We start from the raw sequence: 21872 nt of genomic DNA on the forward strand, positions 1-21872 counted from the left end.
GTGGCACCATGTCGACTTGACATCTTCAACTCAGTTGTCTATCAGAGAAACCACTCTGGGTGGTGGCAGACTTCCATCATGCTCAGCAACCATACATACCTCTAACTCCCTAATCTGTAATACTACCAAATACAGCTTGGACTGGGTTTTTTTTTCTCCCCCCTTTCCCGAAGCACAAGTGGACGACCAGCAAGGGTCCGACAGTGTTATTCCTAATTACCTTTTTTTTCACTCTCGATCCTGTGGCTCTCATAATTAGTTACCTGGGGCTGCAATCCAATTTGAAGTGATGACAAGAAAGTGATCCATGAAAAAGTAATAAGTTAAATCCAATTTCAGCCTTCCTCTAATTAAATGCACATGGAACTAATGACTCCAACCCTAGCATTTCAGTGATAATGGTAATTAGCAAGGTGGGAGTTGCTCTCTTTTTCAACACTGGAGGTGTAAACCACAAGGTAAAATGGTAGGAGCACTCTTAATTACATGTGTCATTTTGTCAGCAATTTACACATTTTTGACCAGTCAAGTATGTTTTTTTTTTCTCCTGTTCCTCCCAACCTCCTAGCCCCAACAATGATTATAACATACTATCTCCATGTTCCAGCACATGGAAGCTCACAGGAGCATTTCAGGCTAGAGAATAAGAAATAATGTTTTCTTTGCTCTTGTTCACTGCTGTGATACACACACACACACACACACACACACATACACACACACAAACACATACACACACAGTGACAATTAGGATAATTATGCAGATCTTAGTCCTCTTAATTGAAATCCAGATATTTACAGTGGAAATTGGTTTTTGTTGGTTGGGCTTTATTTTTGCTTATGCTATGAAAAATCCAATAATTTGCTTATTGATGTAAAACATGGCACTCAGTAGATGCTGAGTAAACACACATTGAAGGAGAAGCAATAATTAACTTCCTGATAACATACTGGTTTTTGGTGGTCTTAAAACACCTGGATTGCCAGCCTGGCGTTGTCATTGCCTGTGTGCTCTGTAGCAAGTCACTTAACCTCTCGGAAGTTTCACTTTTCCTCATCCATGGAATGGTTCATGATAGTTCTACACCACAGAGTAGCCGTGGGGCTGGTCCATAAACCTTAACTATCTTTGCAGATAGGGACATATGCACGTGGTGACAAACACATGCTTACACTTCAAATAGTAGCATCACATTTGCATTTTAATGTTTAGATGCGTGTAAGCAAAGTGACCATATAATTAAATGTCCAAACTGGGATACTTTTAAGAGTGAGAGTTATTAATAAATACACTCAGTCAACAGGCATAGACTAAGGCTGTCCTGGGCAGACACAGGATCACCTTATATACAGCTGAAGTTGAAATAGCAAAAATGAGGGAACTCATTTTATCACAACTCACATGAGGAATCTGGTGGCAAGGACAAAACACATTATTTTGGGAAAAAAATTTTTTCCAGCAACAGTATCGAACCTGGGCAAACAGATGGACTTCTTGAGCTTCATGAAACCCTTGACGCAAAATTCTGTGTGCATGTGCATTTTTCTAGGAGGGGATCCTGTTTCTATCATATTTTTAATGGTGCGCATAATCGTAAAGACTTAATAACCATTTTAAAGCATCATTTCTATTTTATTGTTGCTTATCCAGACTTATTTTTTAGGGTTTGGGGATTCTCCAAACTTGTGTGATAACAATGAAATCTTAAAAGGTACCAAAATTTCAACACTTCATATCAATCTCATGCCAGGGATGCAAATTCTAGACAATGTTAACTGCAAACATTAAAAAAAAAAATCTGCCTCCCTCTCCTGAACTATTATGCACTTTACTAATTCAGTGCATAGGGATATCTTTTAAGGGTCAGTATTTCCAAACCATTCCATTTCACTATCTACCACATAAAATCGTAGTTTCCTTTAAAGGTTTCCTCTTACCAATTTATTCCTCAGTGAATAACGTGGAAATGATACGAGGTACTAAGATTATATGTGGCATTAATGCCAAGCAAAATGTTGCCTAAAGCACGTTTTATATAACTGCAAATAAAAATGCTAAAAAAAACACCTGCTGAATCTTGCAATTTTAACTTCCTCCACTTAAAGCAGGAGTCCTCATTACCATCCTGAGCTTCCAACGGGACGAAAAGGCAGACCCTTCCAGTGAATTCCACCAGCCCTCCTTCCAGTGAAACGGCCCCCTGTGTGAGGGGCTTGCACATGAGATAAACTTGGAAGGAGGGGACGGGACAGGAGAGAAAAGTATCAGATGACTGCTTTCAAGTTCAAATTCTTTATACATGGCCTGAAATGGTGGTCAGCTCTCCTCGGTAAGCAACACACAAGGTTTACTTTCTTTCTTAACTTGAATGCTGCCAGAATACACACGTACTTTTACTTTCTTAGGAGAAAATGTGTCACTTGATTTCCTTCCAGTTTATGTCCTTGTGCCAACAACTAAAACGCTTAAAGAACCCAAATGAATTACTACCCAGAAACGGTGGTCAAAGTTCCAAAATGTGATCAATAAAATTGCTCACAAATTAATCTTCAGCCAGGAAAGTTACACATTTTCGAGGTTATGGGCGCACCTGCACTGTTAAGCATTTATTTCACTTGTTTTAGCAATCTTCAGAAGTATATAAATATTTATAAAAGGAAGCCTACTATTTTTACTCACATATAATTTTCTTTCTGTGGCAAAACCTGGTTAATTCTTTCACAGCTCAAGCATCCTGCAGGTAGGGTCTGTCTCCTAGACATTTTTACATCTCTGAACAGCAGCTTGATGCCCTGCAAGTTGTAGCTGTTCTAGAAACGTTCACTGAGTTGCATTTAATTAATTCAGAGCCTTCTGAGGCTGAATTTATGATGGGGCCAATTTCCAATTTTCACTTGTACCATTCATAAAAAAATTTGCAAAGCAAATTAATAGACCAAATAAGGAGCTATTTAGGTTACTAAGTAGAATATTTTTCAAGAACTTCAGAAGCAATATCTGTACCCGATTCATGCCTTCACCATAAACTACAATGTCACCCAAGAACGCGACCAGTTCGGATTTAGTTCAGTATGTGTATCTGAAAGATACACATAAAGAGCGTCATGTCTCACTTATTTACTCTCATTTCGCTGAAATTAGTCCAAATCGGTGATGTTTGACTACATTTTGTGATCTCTGTCGAGTAACCACTTATAGCCTCCTCTAACTTTCCATTTTCTTTTGTTTGTATCATCAGCCTGTGAAACTGGAGAGCACTGCCAAACATAAAGCAGGGAAGTGTGAGATTTGCTTAAAATATGAGTCACAGTATATTTGGGGATTTGGGTTTCTTTTTTTTTTTTCCTCAAGCTATCAGCAGATCAAATCCTTCTTCCCTGTCAAGCCTTGCTCTATGTGGAAGATCTGAAATTTGCTAAAATAGGTCTCTCGGTGTAGAAGGAAGGGTAAGGAGATCAGAGAGGAACAATGTTAAGATTTGCTGTAGGATTTCCCTTTCATGTCAGAGCCGCTCTGGCTGAGATGCCCCAGCAAGGACATGGCTCGACAAGATATATTTAAATGTGAAGGTTATTCCTTCCATGAATCACCAAGTCTACCTAAGTATTTTTATAACAAGGTAATATGCCATGTGGCCTAGGTTAGTAATTTTTCCTCTCTGTTTGTGGAAGGCCAGCCAACCCAATAAAACTTAGTGAATTTGCATGACCCTACCAGGCAGCTGAAGAGACAACAGTCTATGATGCACTTGCATGTGTGTACGCACGTACGTACACACACACACACACACACACACACACACACACACCCCACAAACACACACACAGGTCAACCAACTCTCCCCTCCCCCCAACCCCGGAATCAACTCTTAAAACTGGTCTAAATGCTTTGCTTGTCAACTCTCCCACTGAGGGGGCAGGAAAGGACTCAAAACATCTTCTTTAGCAAAACCAGCATCCAAGGTGGCCCCCTCATCCCACACTTTTCATACAGACTGAAGTGCTCAGTAGAATGCATTAGGCTGGTTTTGACACTGTCCTTTGCCAAGAAAAACAAAGCCCTCTGTATCATACTCTTTTGGGGGCTAAAAGCCTTATAACGGGCAAGAAGAAGAAGAGCCCTCCAAAGGAAATCCCCTAAAACTTGACTTCATATACTTAGCCCTAAAGGAACTTCACTCACCTTGGAAAAGAAGTTACCTAAAAATGCCCTATGTTTTTTAAGAAGCATCTAGAAAATAAGTCTAGTCGAAAAGATTGCAAATGATATTCAATACTGAAGAGCAGTCCATTAGACCATGTATGTGTGTCCTTTTTGAAAATTCTCTCTAACCAAAGCACTACGATATGTGAGATTCTGCCCCCCAATAATATATTGTTATTTTTCCAACGCATTCGAGGTCTGATCAATTCAAGAGGACTCATAGTATTTTTAAGGCTGTGAGAGCTCCAAGGGGGAGGCAAAAAGAATGGACAGTCATTTGAATCACTGAATGACAGGCTGGGCTAGCTCCCTGTATACATTAATAAATTAGAATTTTAATTGTGTCTCTGTCTGCAGGAGATGCCCCAGTACTTTAATATGTACCAACAATTGGCTATGTTCTGGAATCTGCAATGTGGCCTCCGCTGCTGACCTCTGAAGCACAATTCCCAGTCTGACTACGGAAACTGTTCAGTTTGATCCTTTCAACTTATTTGAATCCTGACAAATAAGCTCACAGCTGAAAGGTCAACACAGTCATATTTCATCCTCCAGAGCTGTTCTTAAGACATCTGCACAACAAAGCACTGCTTATAGCACCTGACATGGGACCTCAGTGACACTGGACCTCATTAAAAATGTCCCCAGCATTCACACACATGAAAAGGCATATGGGTTGGTGATGGCTGACCAAATAAACTGCTTTTGGAAGTGTTAGTAAACAATGCACATTGTCATTCAACTCTGCCAGTAAAGTGCTGCTATCATGCTGAACTTCCTCTAGACGGTGACAATTTCCAAGCAGACGTAGAAGCACCAGAATGTGTGGCCCAAGGTCAGTTTGATCTCTGTAGGATAATTTGGGTGCTGGTATACTGGTTCTCTCTGATCTGAGAAGAGTCAACCCAAGCTAGAATTTGGGTTGACCTTGTGATCATCTTAATCGGCATCAAGTTATACCCACCAGCTCCCACTTACAAATTCCTCTCCAGAATGCCCAGCGTGGGAAACTCATCTTTGCTTCCCATCTTGAGGGATGCCCACTGTTAGCTATGTAAGTAGTTGAGCCACCTGGTACCTGCCCTGCAAGTGCCCTCCCTGTCCTGGACGGGAGCATGGGCTACTCCATGTCAAGTTTCTTTAAAATGTCTATGACAATTTTCTACTCCAAGTCAAAGATTCAAAGTAGATTTTTATGAACTCACTCCTTCCACTCCGCTAATCCCTGCCCTCAATGTGCCTGAAATGAGAAGCTGCCAAAACGGTCTTTTTGAGTATCTTTACATAAAAGATGCTTGCCAATCTTTATCAATGATTCAGAAATATTTGGAAAACATCCAGTGAATAATGGAGTAGGTATCACATTCATTACTAGGTGTATTAAAAAATACAGTATCTTCCTTAATCCCAATACGTTCTTGACAGTATTGACATTTTGGGTTGAATAATTCTCTCTTGTGGGATACTTTCCTGTGCACTGTAAGATGTTCGCAGCCTCCCTCCCCGGTCTCCCTCTACTACATGCCAGTAGCACCCATTCCCCCCAAGTTGTGAGAACCGAAAATGTCTCCAGACACTGCCCAATGTCCTTTGAGCGGTAAAAGCACTCCGGCTGAAAACCACTGCACTAAAGTAACATTTGTGTGTGTGTGTGTGTGTGTGTGTGTGTGTGTGTGTCCCATTTCCAGACAGATCACAAGAGAATGAGTGACATATGTGAGCACTATGGACTTTTCCTCATTGGTAAGCCGCACTGCCTAATAAGCAACCCATGCCAACAACTCCTCCGCCTCCAATTAAATGGTCTCATTAGATTTGCTTACTCCCAACAACAAAAATGTTGGTTGAACAGACATTTTCCCCCCAAATGTCATGTTCTAGTGTTAAACAAAAAAATGAAGTTTTTTGCAGAAGATTTCCTTACGGGATTTGCAATTCTCAACACAATCCACTTCTGAATGGCTTATCAGCTGTCCCAAAGTGTATCATCAACTTCAAGAAAAAAAAAGAAGAAGAAGAAAAAAAAAAAAGACTTGCTACCTGAAGGGCTGGTTGTTTGTCATTCCTCTTGGGAGACTTTAATCCACTAACTTGCTGCTGTTGCTGCTGGAGAAGAAGCTGTCTTGCCACTTGAAGTGCCTGCAAGGAAAAATGGAAGGAAAACGTTTGTGTTACTACACAGGTTCAGGGCCTCCTTCACAAAAAAGTATTCTAGGAAGGACACATGAGGATGAGATCTTGACTTTTCCATTTCCGGGCAAATGAAACAGCAAACCAAACTTCCCACCAGTCTAAGTTGGAAAACTTTCCAGAATGTGTTTACGTTTTCTTAGAGTTAGCCAATTCCATCCACAGTTCCTCGGGCGTAGCAGTCCATCTGAGCAGACACTTGATTCCTACCATAAATGTGACATGAAATGTAGAGTATGAATGATTGGGACTTTGAGGAAGGAGGGCAGAGAGAGGCCAGGAAGGACCTGGGCAAAGCCAGAAACTTCGGAGACAATAAAGGGCTCTTTTCAAAGGTACCTTCATACTCCTCCAATTCTTCTCGTGGGAGCTAGGCAACTCGAGTTGAAAGTAACACTTTCACCTCATTTGAGTCCAAATAAAGAGGAAAAGCTAAGTGGTGGACCACACTGTGGGTAAAGTTATTTGTGAAGGAAGATCAAATCAGGGTGACCTTGATGGACTACGTAAGAAAAAATCTTGGCCAATCTGACCTCTAAGTCCACTCAAAGGGTACCTTACACGCTTGTGAATAAAACTGACTGTGTCAAACACAAATGGGTCCTTCTGAGCTTACACCATGGGCTGGTTTTTATTTAAAGCTAGAAACTGGGGAGGTGCTATCGACTGGAGATAAAACCAAAGGAGAAAAGGAGACTCCTCCAAAGGCAGAACACTGACCAATGACTGACCAATCTTTTTCGAAAGCTCAAATAAAAAAGTATGTCATCAATAAATTTTCATGCAGTCATTCAGTGACAAAGGACTTAATAGGAATAACAGCTAGCCCCACCTTTCCAAAGAGGACAGCAGGATTGGCAACAGAAAACTGAAATTTGCAGGCACTGTGCTAGAAAATCACACGAGAAGTTACATTATTTGAATCAATTCAGCTGAGAACCAAAAATGTACATATGGACAAGATGTTGAGAAGGCTCGTTAAATGATGCGCCTGGAGTTTAGAGACAAAACAAGATTTACTGGGGATCACATCAATAATCACTGCTACATGATAACTCATTATTTGCACCTGAAAGAAGATTCACACAGAGACGTGGTCAACGTATCAAAAAGATCTGACACTATAATCTTAGAAAGTGTGAAAAATGGGCTAATGATGGTAGTGTGTTCCTCAAAGAGGAACAGATGTCATTTACATAAGAAAACAGTGTTTATAGTTCTAGGAAAAGTTAGAGTGACACGGTGCAGTGGGGAAAGGCAAGATGGTACGGGGTTTCCCGTGCAGCAAACTCAGAGGAAGGGCAATGAGAGTGGTCAAGGGGACTACTGTTCATGAAAAGATGCCTAAAAATGTTGAATCAGCAAGAGGAGTACTTCTCCTCAAAGGACAATCTAACTAAACCGAGCTCATGACTGTACCGTTGTCACAAAGAATATTTTTAAGACGCTATGTAAGGTTGCGTGGTGGCTTTGTGCCTAAGAGGTCCAGAGGGAGGAAATGAAACATACGCACAGATAAAGAAACGGGTGACAAAGAAAAGATCTTGGGAAAGACGGACCCCTCCTATCTCACCTCCCTACTGCACCCACCCTTCTTGTCCCTTCAGTAGCCTTCTGTCTACTGAACTCACCACGACCAGCCCTTCAGATGGAACGGACAGGCTATTTCATCTGGGAAGGGAGAGGCATGTTCGAGAAAGCCTGCCTGCAAGAGCCTTGAGAAGAGAGGCTGTCTGAGAGGGGCATCTGGAAGCCAAGACGCCTGGGAGAGTTGCCTGAGACTCCAGCCTGCTGTCTCCGAGGAGGATTCACCACCATCACTGGACTCCGGGTTTCCTTGTCTCCTTGGAGACGCTCAGTACATGCGTAGGTGTAAAAGTGGGCAGAGTGAAGATTTCATTTATATCATATAAGAAAAATAGTCCCGTTGCAAGGTGCCTGCAGGAGCAAGAGCCTCTCCTCCTACTGTGTACGTCCTCTTAGCTATTTTCCATGAAGGTTTTGTGGCTTTTTAATGTAGGAAAGGGAACTGTTATATATTTTAAGTGCTACCTTCAGAGCTCCCAGAGTCATAGACTGATCAGCCAAGAAGGGTCTGGCTACTGGTTGGAAAGGCAGACAGAAGGTCTGTAGATGACAATGAAAAGATCGTGCGGAGAAAGATACGGTGGGGAAGAGGACAAAAGTTAGGTGCATTCAAGACCAAAACAGAGCAAGCAAAGGAGATCAGAGTAGCGGCAACTCCGCAGAGTCACAAATCTTTGTTGAAATAATTTACCATGTTTCACCAAATACTTGGAGAACAGGGACTCAATTTTCAAGTACTCAAGTCTCAGAGAATCTATACAGTGAGCTCCTCATTTAAGCAAAAGACATACTAATAAGTGTCCTTTAAAAAAATGTACATACACACAAACCTATTCTTATATGAGCAAATTCTCATAAACGCACTTCAGCAAAAGAAAGTATAGGCTCAAATTTAAGTTTGCAACAAATGTTTACTGAGCTGGCTCTATACATTTCAAAATTAGCTACTGGAATCCTTGCAATTTTTCTGCTGGGTTGAAGGAAAAAAAGTCATTTATGTGTGTAACATCTTTTTCAGACCCAACATGGGGGAAATCAAATTACATAATCGCGTAACATCCAGCCCTTTCACAGCATTTTAGACAAAGCCACACCAAAGAAGATAATTAAAGATAGAAGCACAGGGCAGAAAAGGTTTAGGAACTTGTATGAACACAAGGGAAATTTTAGTCAAACTACTGAAGAGAGAACAGATGATGAAGATGTGTAAACTGGCCTCCAAATTTCACCCTCAAAATGAATGCGAACAGGTAAAATAACTTCAAATATTTGGGATGGAGAGACAACCCTAGTGCAAAGAATATATTCATCTTGAGGGACTTCCCTCATGGCGCAGTGGATAAGACTCCGCGCTCCCAACGCAGGGGATGCAGGTTCGATCCCTGGTCAGGGAACTAGATAGATCCTGTGTGCTGCAACTAAGAGTTCGGCATGCCGCAACTAAGACCTGGCGCAGCCAAATAAATAAATAAATCTTTTAAAAAATATATTAAAAAAGAATTATTCATCTTGATATGAATTGTTATGAATTATTCCATAATAATTCCCTGGCCTCATCATGAGTATGAGAGCAAAGTTGGGGCAAAGTACTAACACTTCCCCACCTTCCAAAAAATCAACTAAGGTCTCAGCCAGAATTTTAAACCTAATTTATTAGAACTTATAAAGTGCTGTGAAATCAATCACTAAAGGGCATTTGCTTTTCTGATTCCCATGATATTTTAATCACTGTAATCTAGATTTTAAATCGTCACAAAAAAAGAAGAGAAATAGACCCTTAGTGCACCAGACTATGTATATGACATTATAATACAAATCCCTTTTTTTAAAAAAAAATCTTTATTGGAGTATAATTGCTTTACAATGGTGTGTTAGTTTCTGCTTTATAACAAAGTGCATCAGCTATACATATACATATATCCCCATATCTCCGCCCTCTTGTGTCTCCCTCCCACCCTCCCTATCCCACCCCTCTAGGTATCTATCATGTGAGTCAAAGATGCTTATCGTCATATTCACTGCTGGTCAGTAAAAAATTTGTAACGACTGATGGGATCCCCTTTGGGAATTGCACCATGGACCTACATCCACTTTGTTTCCTATACATGCTGACTTCATAGCCATTTTTACCTGTTCCATGCATCAAAATCATAAAAACCAGATTCATGTCTTTCATCTCAGATTCCACTGCCTAAACCTCAGAGATGTGTCCCAACACGACTAAGGAGTGAGGACGGACTTCTCTTATTTTTATAACAGTTTCTCAATCATGATTGGAGCAAGGTCCCTTAAGATATCCTGTTTGAAGATACAAGTAGTTCCTTTAGCAGCTATAGAATAATAAGATTCAAGTAGATATTTTGTGTGTGTGTCTGTGTGGGTGTGAAAGAGAGAGAGAGAGAGAGACAGAGAGACAGAGAGACAGAGAGACAGAGGGAGAGGGAGGGAGAGGGAGGGAGAGGGAGAGAGGGAGGGAGAATATGAATAAATAAAAGAATTTCCCTTGTAAGAAGCAAGGATCAACTGTGACTCAAGTTCCAGACCAACTGCTTGTGTAAATAACTTAAAAGGTTCCATCCAATCTCTGGAGACCTTTTACTCTTGGTGGTGGTTTCCTGGGCTGGGTTGAGTCAACACTTCCTTTAGAACAGATGTGACAATTGCCTGGCCCTGGATAACGTGGTGCTGTACTTGACTGCTAGGCTGGAGTTACAGTAAAGATGCAGTTCGAAGATGTCAGTGTGAAGGCGAGTGATAAAACCAGGCACTTATGGCTCAGTCGCACACAATCCCATGTATTGTCCTTCAACAGATGAAATCAATGGCCCTGTGAGCTAAGAGGAGCCAAGGCATACACTGCCTCCCTCTCTGCCTTGGCTGCTATCTATGCCCCGATCTGCCCAAGGGGTTGAAGTCTCCTTGTGGTCAGCACGCCACGGACCCCAGCCCATGCTGGGCACTCAGAAGGTCAGGGAGACTGCTGCTGGGTTGCTAGTTTGGCAGCACGCTAGTTAGTTTCATGGTGACTGGGGACCTGGACAGTTTTGACACATCTTCCATTCTTCTGGTTCCAGATGACTTCATTCTCATCAGTGCCTGCCATTCCTTGTAAATACGTGCCATCTGTTATTTACAAATTATATTTTACATCAGCATGTTTGTAACTTTCGAGCTATTTACATCTCAAGTTCATGGCAGGTGCTTGTATTTGGGGGGTGAGGCATCCTATGAGGTATGCTATGTTTAGCGTGTTGATCAAGGTAGCCAATGTTCAAAAAACATGTTTACCATATTTTAAGAAACACCAATGTGTTTACATAAAATATGGTTTAAGTAAACATGCACACATACATAAAGCAACCCGGTAGGAGAAAACAGACAATTTTTTTTACATAACACACTTGGTGATGAGACCTGAGATCAGTACTGATACATGGAGGTCTTCAAAAAATATGAGGCACTGCAGCATTTTAGGTCAAGGGTCAGCAAACTTTAGCCCAGGGACCAAATCCAGCCCATCACCTGTTTTTGTCCAGCCCATGAGATAAGAATGGTTGTTACTTATTTAAACAGTTGGGAGAACAACAAAAAAATATTCTGTGACATGAAAATCACATGGAATGTAAGTTTCAGTGCCCACAAATAAAGTTTTATTGGAACACAGTCACCTTCATTTGCTTCCATACCACCCGGCTGCTTTTAGGCTACAAAGCAGAGTTAAGTACTTGTGACAGAGACTGAAATGCCTAAAATATTTCCTATCTAGCCCTTTACAAGAAAAGTTTGCCAGCTTATCTTAGGCTGCTATCTGTATTCTGAGATTCTCATAAGATTCCCCTGGACACAGTTTTACATAAACAGAGCTTTCAATCATTTGGCCAGAATAATTTTAGAGTGGAGCTAAGATGCAAGGATGTTACTAATTAGCTATTCTTAAGGCTCAAACTCATTTTTGATTTTCTGAGAAGGAACTGGGGCAGGAACACAAAATACATCCACGTACTCCTCTATCTGAAACCATTTCAAACTACTTGCGAACGCTGAACGCATGTTTCTTCTTCCCACAGGTCATTTATAGCAGTTCAGAGTGAATCTCATTCTAGTGTGAGGTTTTCAACGTGCCCTATTGGCCAGTGGAGAAGGGCTGGTGACTTCCTGTCTGCCCCGAGAAGCTGTCCCATCTCCAGCTTCAAAGGCTGCTCTGAGTCAGTCACCCTTCCTCTAGTTTCTTTTCCTAGACTCTCCGCACCCCGCAAGATCAAACCTGTTTCTCAGATAATTTCACAGGCTAATCAACAGTCACTGCGTAGATGAGGGTGGAAGGAAAAGCCAGCAATAAAAAGCCGCATGGGAAGCTTAGTAGGAAAGAAGACATGTTCTCTCCTCTATTTCTCAACCTCTACAGACACCTCAAGTCCCTCCAGAGCACCTTCTCCCCCTACGCTAATTTGCTATCTTGGTTCAACTCCAGCAACTAGCTACCATCTAAACACGAATGCTCCTCATGGAACCCAATCTGACAGTTGCTCTGGAGCAAGACCCAGAAATAAGTATGCAGGGAAACTCCATCACCCCCTTGCTTTGGACACGGTAAGTATTCCAGTGCAGGATGAAAAGCAGGTTTGTGGGTTACTTTAAGAAAAGAAATGACGGTGGCTGACAGAACTAGAAGCATTTGCACAGAACCAACAACATTCCAAGGCAGTGAGTTCTCCAACAAGAATGCAAAAATATATATATATATATATATATATATATATATATATATGTATATACACACGCGCACACACACATACATATATATGTGTATATGTATATAATTTACAACTAGAGCACTTGGTTATCACAGGAGAATGGAAAAGTGAGCTAATCTCACAGAGGGATTTCAGTGATTATGAATATGAAAATATTAGATGCCCAAGGAAAGATTCCAATTCTAACGATTGTGTAAATATTAGATACCCAATGAAAGATAGCACTATAGCAAACCCTCAAGTCATGTTACTGGTGACATAAGTACACAACAAACGAAAACATACTTTATCAGGACTTTAATGCACAGAGGGCAACAACAACCAACAAAAAATCATCAGAGAGCCTTTAATTGTCTCTTTGCACCAGTCACTGTTTGGTCTAATCTGTGATACTGCAAATAAGGGTGTAGACTCTGAGCATTCATTGGTAGTCGATTCACTTGACTCCACCCCCAAAAAGTAGGCGGGGCCGACAACAATGCCTTAGATCATTTGGGACAGTGGATCTGAATCCGTGACCCAGACGAGAAAGGTTCTACGGAGCACCACCCATCCTCAAGAGTTCTGACAGCTCTATAAAGTGTCCTACACTTTGAGGGCATTCCAACCGATATTTAGAGAGCGTGTGGCTTTCTCCAAATGTTCCACAGCCTCTGCAAGTGAGTTTATGAGACAACAGCTGGAGAGACGTGGTGAAAAACTGGAGCAGAGACCACCTCACTCCTACGACTCTCCAAAACTACGTGTTCAAGTTAAAAACAAAAGGGACAGGAAATGGAAAAGTCAAAGTCCCCTGTTGTCACCACTGTCCTAACTGAAGAAGAAGACAGGGCCGTGAGCAGTGTCACCTCCACCTGTGCGGGTGGAGAAAGATGAGGCCACCACCCAGCGTCCCCTCCCCAACGGGGACCACTGCAATTTCTGTACTGTCCCACACCAGCTTGAACCTCCATCCTCTAGATCGACTTCCAATGCCACGTTTCCCAAATCTTTACTGACAAGATTCCATGTTCCTTAAGCTACACAGAGGATGGTTTTTACTGCTATGACATTTAATAGTCATATATTCTTTGCTTTAAAATCTAACAAATAATGCAAAGACATGAGTACAGGTAGCTTGGGAGTGTGTGTGAGAGAGTGTGTGTGTGTGTGTGTGTGTGTGTGTGTGTAGGCAATCCATTAGAGCATATTTTCTTAGGAGAAAAGATGGCAAATGCCATTTCCTTCTTCTTTTTTAAACATTTAATTTTTTTTTTTTTATTTTTAGAAGAGCTGGGATGAAGGAGAGCAGAGTTATGCAACTGTGTTCTTGCACCATGCCATGATTCACCAGCATTAAGTGCTGCAGGGTTCAAACACCATCTCATGCACCTACTACAGGAGACTTGGACACAGAAATACCAGAAGGCTGTAGACAGGAGGAGGCATTTTGCTATAAGCCCCACCCCCAAAGGAAACCTGGGAAGCAGAAAAAGGGTCCGCAAACCCCATATTCACTTGCAGTTATGAATAACCTTTTTTATTTGTAAGGCGCCCAGAAGATGCCTCCTGCCAAAGAAGGTCAAAGTTAGGAACTTTCACAAGCCAAAAGGAAAAGGGTATCTGTGATCCTCTTGCAAAATCAGCTGAAATAAGTGAAATGGCTACAAACAGGCAGAAAGTCTGTTTGAAGTCTCTTATAAGAGCAGGAAAGAAAAGCCCCACCATCATGCTCCTACTCCAAACATCTATTAACACAGGGCCCCCCCAAGCACCTTGTTGAGGCCCCGGTTGGCTGCTCCTGGCGGGAGCCAGTGCCAGACGCTGAATCACCACCACCGAGTCTCCGGTACCTGAGTTATGTTTGGAAGGATTCCATTCAAGCACTGCCCAGGCCTGAGCCTGTCTAGCTCATGAGAGTTGACAAGACCACAGCCTGGGGTACCATGACTGGAGGCAAGATTAGCACTGCAATGAAGTAAAACAGAAGTCAACTTTATTAGACAGTATCTAAAATGTTAAGCAGGATGCTGCAGCAAACCCGTTTCCCCTAGTTAAGGAAGGACCAGACTGTACCCAAAAGTGAATAAATAAACTGACCCAGTCCTTCTCCAAGTTCCCGAAGTAGAAAACAGCGGGGGTCAAATGCGAGACTAAATGAATCCAAGGGATCTGTTAACTCACTGTATTAACCTGCTGTTTTCTGCAATTGCCTTTTATGAGGGTGCAGCCCGGTAACTCTCATGAATAATCCAGATTCTTATCTTTTCATACCTTGGAGTGAGCCTTTGAAAGCTGCCAAAGAATCTGGCTGGAATCATGCTCAAAATAAAGAAGAATTTTCTATGATTCTACTCGTAACACTGAACTTAAGTTTCTGCTCAAGCAAATGATGCTGTATCCATTTTTCTTCTTGTAATATAAGCCACACATACTCGAGATGCCCTCGAGATGCCCTAACAGGAAATAAACCCTTAGAAGGCTTCACTTCACAAATTACCTTCCTTTCCTTAGCTGAATTTTGGGCAAAGAAGCAAGAGTGAGAACCAAGTCCAGCTGAGATAAAAGACAAAAGAAAGAAATAGAAAAAAGAGGAGGGGAAAGACCCAAATATGACTAATAATCTAAAGTTTGGAACTACTCACTCTTGGCCAAAGTTAGCCTAGATAGAAAAAAATCCAAATATTTTCCAATAATTTACACTTGCAAAGCAGTTATTGCAAACAGCGAAGAATATACCTGTATAAGACCTTAAGAAAGGAGGCACATCTAGAAACACAGGGGCAAGTGGAGGGTCATAACTCCCCGCATTTAGAATACTAAAATAAAAACAACGTATTGAATTGCTTACTACGTGCCAGGCACTATGCCAGTTAGTTGCTTTATACTTTTTATTTTATTCTTCGTTCCCAAACATTTCTAAGGGAAGCAGGGGAAGGGCTTATGATTATCAATTTAAAGTGGAAAAACTAAGATGGTGAGGTTTGGTGACTTGCCCAAGGTCACAAGTCTAGTGAGTGGTTAGGACAGAAATACAAAAACAAACGTTGTCTCCTGAAAACGTGATACTCACATTCTACCAAGGTCAGTGATTAGACCAAATATGGCCAAGGGTAGTTCTGGCAAATGGACATGCAGTCCTACAGAGCCAAAAATGCATGAATGAACGTGCGTCCCGATGCCTTCGGGATGAAGGGAAGGGCCTCGTCACGGTACCACACTTCCTAACTCATCTGTCCCCTTCTCCCACACCGAAGACTTGCTTTTTTTTTTTTCAACCAGATCTTCCTATTCCCAGGACTCTTGGAGTCACAGTCACATCTGTAATTCCCTTCTTCGTGTTCTCTGCCCACATTTACATGGCATCCAAGTATCTTCTCCATTTAAACACTACCCTTCCCAGACAAATACTGCATGACCTGACTTACACACACGGAATCTAAAAAAGTTGAATTCAAAGAAGCAGAGAGTAGAATGGTGGTTGCCAGGGACTGGGGGGAGGGGAAATGGGGAGATATTGGTCAAAGGGCACAAACCTTCTGCTGTGTGAGTTGAATAAGCTCTGGGGATCTAATGTACAGCATGGTGACTACACTTAATAATATGCTATTGTACGCTAGAAATTTTCTTAAGAGGATACAGCTTCAATCTTCTCACTATACACACAAAAGGGTCACTATGTAGAGGTGATGGATAAGTTATTTAGTTTGACTGTGGTGATCTTTTCACAATGTATACATACATGAAAACGTCAAGTTGTACACCTTAATATAGATACCATTGCTTTATGAAAACCTATCTCAATAAAGTTAAAAAGTAAAAAGTAAACGATATCTTTAAAAGTTAATAAATTCTACCTCTTCCTAAAAACTCAATCCAGTTCCTTCAAGCGGCAGAGTCCTTCCCTTGGGGCCCAAGGGACCAGCGCTGCCTGTGAATCCCTGTAACATCCGGGGTTTCCACTGCTGTGACGCCAATCCCCAAGCAGGCAGACAGGAAGAAATGAACAAGCCCAGCTATCTCTGAATCTCCCTCAGAATTATCTATCCAGATTCATCCATCTTCTCTGGGGATACTGATGCTGTCACCATCATTCCCTGATTTTGATCCTTTCTTCAAGTCCCAGTAGAGACAAGTCCCCTGTTCCGTGGTTCAACTGAGCCAAGGTTGGACCTTTGCAAGAAGAGCGTTTCATAAAGCAAACAATGGAGAGGCTGAGCTGAGAGAGCACAGATTTCTTCTCACAGTTTAACTGAAGTCCAGCCACAGTTCACACACCGGGGTAACTGTCTCTCTGCTCCACCTTTGTCTAAGTTCGACCTGTCTCTTTCCACCCACCAGACATGGCTTTCAGGTCCAGCAGGATTTCTGGCCCCTGTTTTTTTAATCCACTGTAGATTCTCACATTCTACTATAGTTGCTTGCTTCTTGTTTGAGTGGTGGTGGGGAGGGGGTGTTAAGTAACTGTATGAAAGTATTTTGCTCTGAATGCTTTTTCCCCCTCACTTTTATTGAGATGTAATTAACATGTAACACTCTAATAGTTCTAAGTGTGCAGCATGATGATTATATATATATATAAACGATTACATATATATATGATTACATGTATATATAAATGATCACTGCAACAAGTTTAGCTAACATCTATCACCTCACGCAGTTTCAATTTTCTTCTTGTGAGGAGAACTTTTAAGATCTACTCTCTTAGCAACTTTCAAATACACGATACGGTGTTATTAACTTAAGTCACCATGCTGTACATGACATCCCCAAAACTTACTTATCTTTGTAGCTTTTGACAAACTTCACCCACTTCCCCAATTCCCCACCTCTGGCAACCACCAATCTGTTCTTTGTTTTTATGAGTTTGATCATGTTAGATTCCACATACAAGTGAGATTATACGGTATTTGTCTTTCTCTGTCTGACTTATTTTACTTAGCAGAATGTTCTTAAGATCTACCCGTGTTGCTAAAAATGGCAGGATTTCCTTCTTTTTATGGGTTAATAATATTCCTGTGTGTATGTGTGTGTGTGTGTGTGTGTGTGTGTGTGTGTGTATGTACATCACATTTTCTTTACTCATTCATCCATCGATGGACACTTTGGGTTTTTTCCATACCTTGGCTACTGTACATAATGCTGCAATGAACATGGGGGTGCAGATATCTTTTCCAGAGAGTGATTTCATTTCCTTTGGATATATACCCCCAAGTGGAATTGTTGGATCATATGACAGCCCTATTTTTAATTTTCTGAGGAACTTCCATACTGTTTTCCATAGTGGCTGCACCAATGTACATTCCCTCCAGCAGTGCACAAGGGTTCCCTGTTCTCCATATCCGCACCAACACTTGTTATCTCTTGTCGTTTTGATAAGAGCCATTTTAATAGGTGTGAAGTGACATCTCACTGTGGCTTTGATTTGCATTTTCAATTAAATATATTCTTAAAACTGTTCTGGTTCCTGGCCACTGGGGATGAGGAAGATAATAATAAAAGGTGCAATTTTGTGAGTGTTTATTGCCTGACAAGTACTACACAGTAGAGACACACAATCTCATCAAATTTTCACCATCGTTTGAGGCATCATTATACCCAGCTAACATATATGGAAACACAGGAACAGAAAGGTTAAATTCTAAAGATTATGCGAGATATGCATAATCCTTAGCACGGTACCTGTACATGACAACTACTTATTTAATGGAAACCAGTACTAAGTACACTGCCCCATACATAAGAAGATATATTTTGTGGGAAACAAAGATTCCTCTTCCCCAGTGATCTCAAACCATTGGCTATCCTCTTTAGAGAGACACTGAGAAAACCACAGCATCCTCTATTGAGCCCAGAGGGATCTAAGGCAGACAATATTCATCGTATGAAAAGCGAACTGAGGACAAGAGGGCTGATGTGATTTACCCATGGTCACACGGATGACTTGCAACTGAGAGGCCTGTATCCTTCCGCTGGCAAAGGCACTTGAGCAAATATGGCTCCTTCTGACCCTCACCAAACCCTAACCCATGCCTTGCCTTGACTCGTAGAATAATACAGAGGGAACGGCTGGCTGGAAGCCAAAGGACAAGCCTGGGGGAGATGAAGGTACTGATGATACAGCTGCCAGGTCATGACGAAGAAATGATGGCCAACATGTACTGAATGCCAACCGCATATCTGGCTTGGTTCTAAATTGTTGTACATAAACAGAAAGTCTACCGAATATGCCAAAGGTCACAGAGTCTGGCTTAGAATCCCTGCCCTTGTACTTCAAGAATGACACAACCCAAAATGGCCACTAACCCGCAAATCCATGGATTTGGAATTCCTGCATTCACGTGGAACTAGAACTACTTGCTAGACATGACAGATCTTTAGAGAAGAATTTAGAAATGTCTAGAAGAATATATTCAGTTAATCCAAGCCACGCTCAAAGGTACTTGGCAGTGAACTTTTTGAAGATTTGATCACTCTGGTCAAGGAATTAGAAACATTTTCTTAAGAGGGAGGTTAAAAACAAAACTGTGTTCATCAGACGGACAATAGCATTCACAGAGCTGTGCTCATCGGGTGACAACGATCTTTGGAGCTTCTGGTCCCTGCAGTGCAGCATGAGGTGGAACTTGAGTCTCCAGGCATGAAGAAATAGGGATTCCCTGGGAATCTGGGGGAATTACTGACCTTAGGAGAAGCATAACATTTCCAAAGAAAGAGAGGCTTACTTCATAAAACATTAATGTATTTCTACAGAAGCAGCATACATGGTGGTGAAGTGCCCACCCGTCATCCTGCCTGGATTTGAACCCCAGCTCCACCACTTGCGAGCTGTGTGACCTTGGACAAGTTACTTAACCTCTCCTTGCCTCCGTTTCTTCATCAGTAAGAATGGGAGAAAATAACAGTCCCTTTATCATAATTAATACATACAATGTGCATAGCCTAGGGCCTCACAATGAATAAGTGCTTCTGAAATAAGTCAGATAAAGATAAAGATCATATGATAGCACTTATATGTGGAATTTAAAAAAATGATACCAATTAACTTATTTACAAAACAGAAACAGACTCACAGGCATAGAAAACAAACTTATGGTTACCAAAGGGGAAGTGGTGGGAGGGATAAATCCGGAGTTTGGGATTAACAGATACACACTACTATATACAAATTAGATAAACAACAAGGACCTACTATATAGCACAGGGAACTGTAGTCAATATCTCGAAATAACCTATAATGGAGATGAATTTGAAAAAGGATTGTGCTGTACACCTGAAACGAACACAACATTGTAAATCAACGATTCTTCAAATAAAAAAAAGCACTTAAAAAATGATTACTCATTTTATAAGATATGAAAAACACATAAATGAATTAGGAAAATAAAAAGTCAAGTGTAATATCCTCATCTACACATGACACCCTGACAACATTTGGGGGCATGCTTACATGAACTACTTTTCTGAAGCAAAACTGGAATCATTAATTACACGCTTTTGAAAATCCCTTTTTGAAATTAAAAACCCATTTTGAACGGAGACTTTTCAAACCTAATTTCTACGTTCAGCTTCCAACCAACAAACAGTGCTGGGGACCAAATAACCTAAATTCTACCCCGCACCCTATTCTAGAGACTTCCGGAAAAGGTTTTAACCTAAGACTTAAAACTGCAAATGGCATGTGACTAATTTTTACTCTGTAAGTAGTAACCATACGAAGGAGTGCAAGACACACAAGAATTCAAGAATCACACGGTAACACTGAGGGTTAACAGAATGTTTCGATTCTTTTGCCCCAAAGCCCACAACCGCGAGTAACTTCTCACTTTGCACTGCCAATGAGCAGGGTCTCTGCAAAGAACCAACTAACTTGATTTTTGTGGAAGTTAAATTGCCAACATCATATTGAGTTAAAGTGAAACAAAACAAAAATCAAAATTTTAGCCCAGGCTGTATCTTAAAAAAAAAAAAAAAAAAAAAAATCTCCTAACTTTTCACGCTGAAGAGATTAAAAGTAAGCGTGATCTCTTCACCGGCTTCTCCCTTCCATCTCCATCAACTCCACGCACTAGATGCATTTTCCAGTCCAGTTTCTTCATGGTAAAATACTTTCTCATGAGACTGCCTGTGGTCAGGGCTGAGTATGTCACAGGAAAAACGCTTCTCATGGCATCTAGATCATACCCCTTCCAGCTCGTGCCTGACCATGAAATACAGACACACCCGGAAATTATAAACTATTTTAACAACAGGACATTTTCCCACCTCAAAAGTGGGATCATCATCACAGCCCGCCTATGTCCCAAGCATGTTCCAAGTACTGACGAGTTAGCATTAGTCGGGCACTTTGATTTGCACAAAGGGCTGTGTATAGGTACAAAGTGTGACGATCCAACCCAAATGCCTTTTGGAGAGTCACCCAAGATGACAAAAAGAGGCGGCGGAAAGGCTACTGCTTCTATGGTTGTCCTCCCCAGGACGAAGCCACCTCCCAGGGACACGCATGCGGGGCAGTCCTGATGGAGCCTGCGCTGTGTTTGAGTGTCGGCTGCATTGTTCCCTTATATAGTCAATGGAGAGGGAATCCCTCTGTGTGCATATTTCCTATCCACATTCCAAGACAGTATAGGCAATGAAACAGATTTTCAGCTGTGATTTATAGGGCTTGATGTGACCGGGCCAGGCACTGTGCTAGGATCATGCCCATCATTTGTTCAGGGTGTGTATACATGAGGCAGCCCCTGACCAAAATCGTGCTTTAGTTATTAAAAGACGTGCCCGTGAGAGCATGTACGCATAGGTCAGTGCTTGGCTGTGTATAAAGAATCTCCATGCACTGATGCAAACCCCACTAGAGAACGAAAGCAAAAAAATTAAATTTTAGTTTGCCTGTTTAAAAATCTACGCTTCATGTAGATTTGAGCCTTTCCCTAGGCCTCTGGAGGACTTGACCTGAGATAACCAACAGCCCTGCAGGTCATTTTTTACACGACATAAGAATAAAGACGTGAAGATGTTTCTGAGGGCGTCTCGGAGACCTACAAGCCGTCTCTTTGCAGGACACCACCTGCCCGACACGTTCTAAGAGAGGAGCAAACAGTTGGACACTAATAAATGACGCTGCTCACCGGTCACAGAAACTCTGGTATATTTCC

The 21872-nt window shown here is 41.5% G+C and overlaps 1 protein-coding gene across 3 annotated transcripts in view; it reads right to left on the reverse strand.

The window, feature by feature from the left end:
* FOXP1 (forkhead box P1) overlaps nt 1–21872 on the reverse strand; it is a 585986-nt gene that overhangs the window by 141439 nt on the left and 422675 nt on the right. For all 3 annotated transcript variants that reach the window (XM_036868301.1, XM_036868303.1, XM_036868300.1), the window contains exon 7: nt 6245–6343. In XM_036868301.1, coding sequence (XP_036724196.1) covers nt 6245–6343 — 99 coding nt within the window. The remainder of the gene's footprint in view (nt 1–6244; nt 6344–21872) is intronic.

This window comes from Balaenoptera musculus, chromosome 11 (genome assembly GCF_009873245.2).
Source record: "Balaenoptera musculus isolate JJ_BM4_2016_0621 chromosome 11, mBalMus1.pri.v3, whole genome shotgun sequence".
NCBI lineage: Eukaryota > Metazoa > Chordata > Mammalia > Artiodactyla > Balaenopteridae > Balaenoptera > Balaenoptera musculus.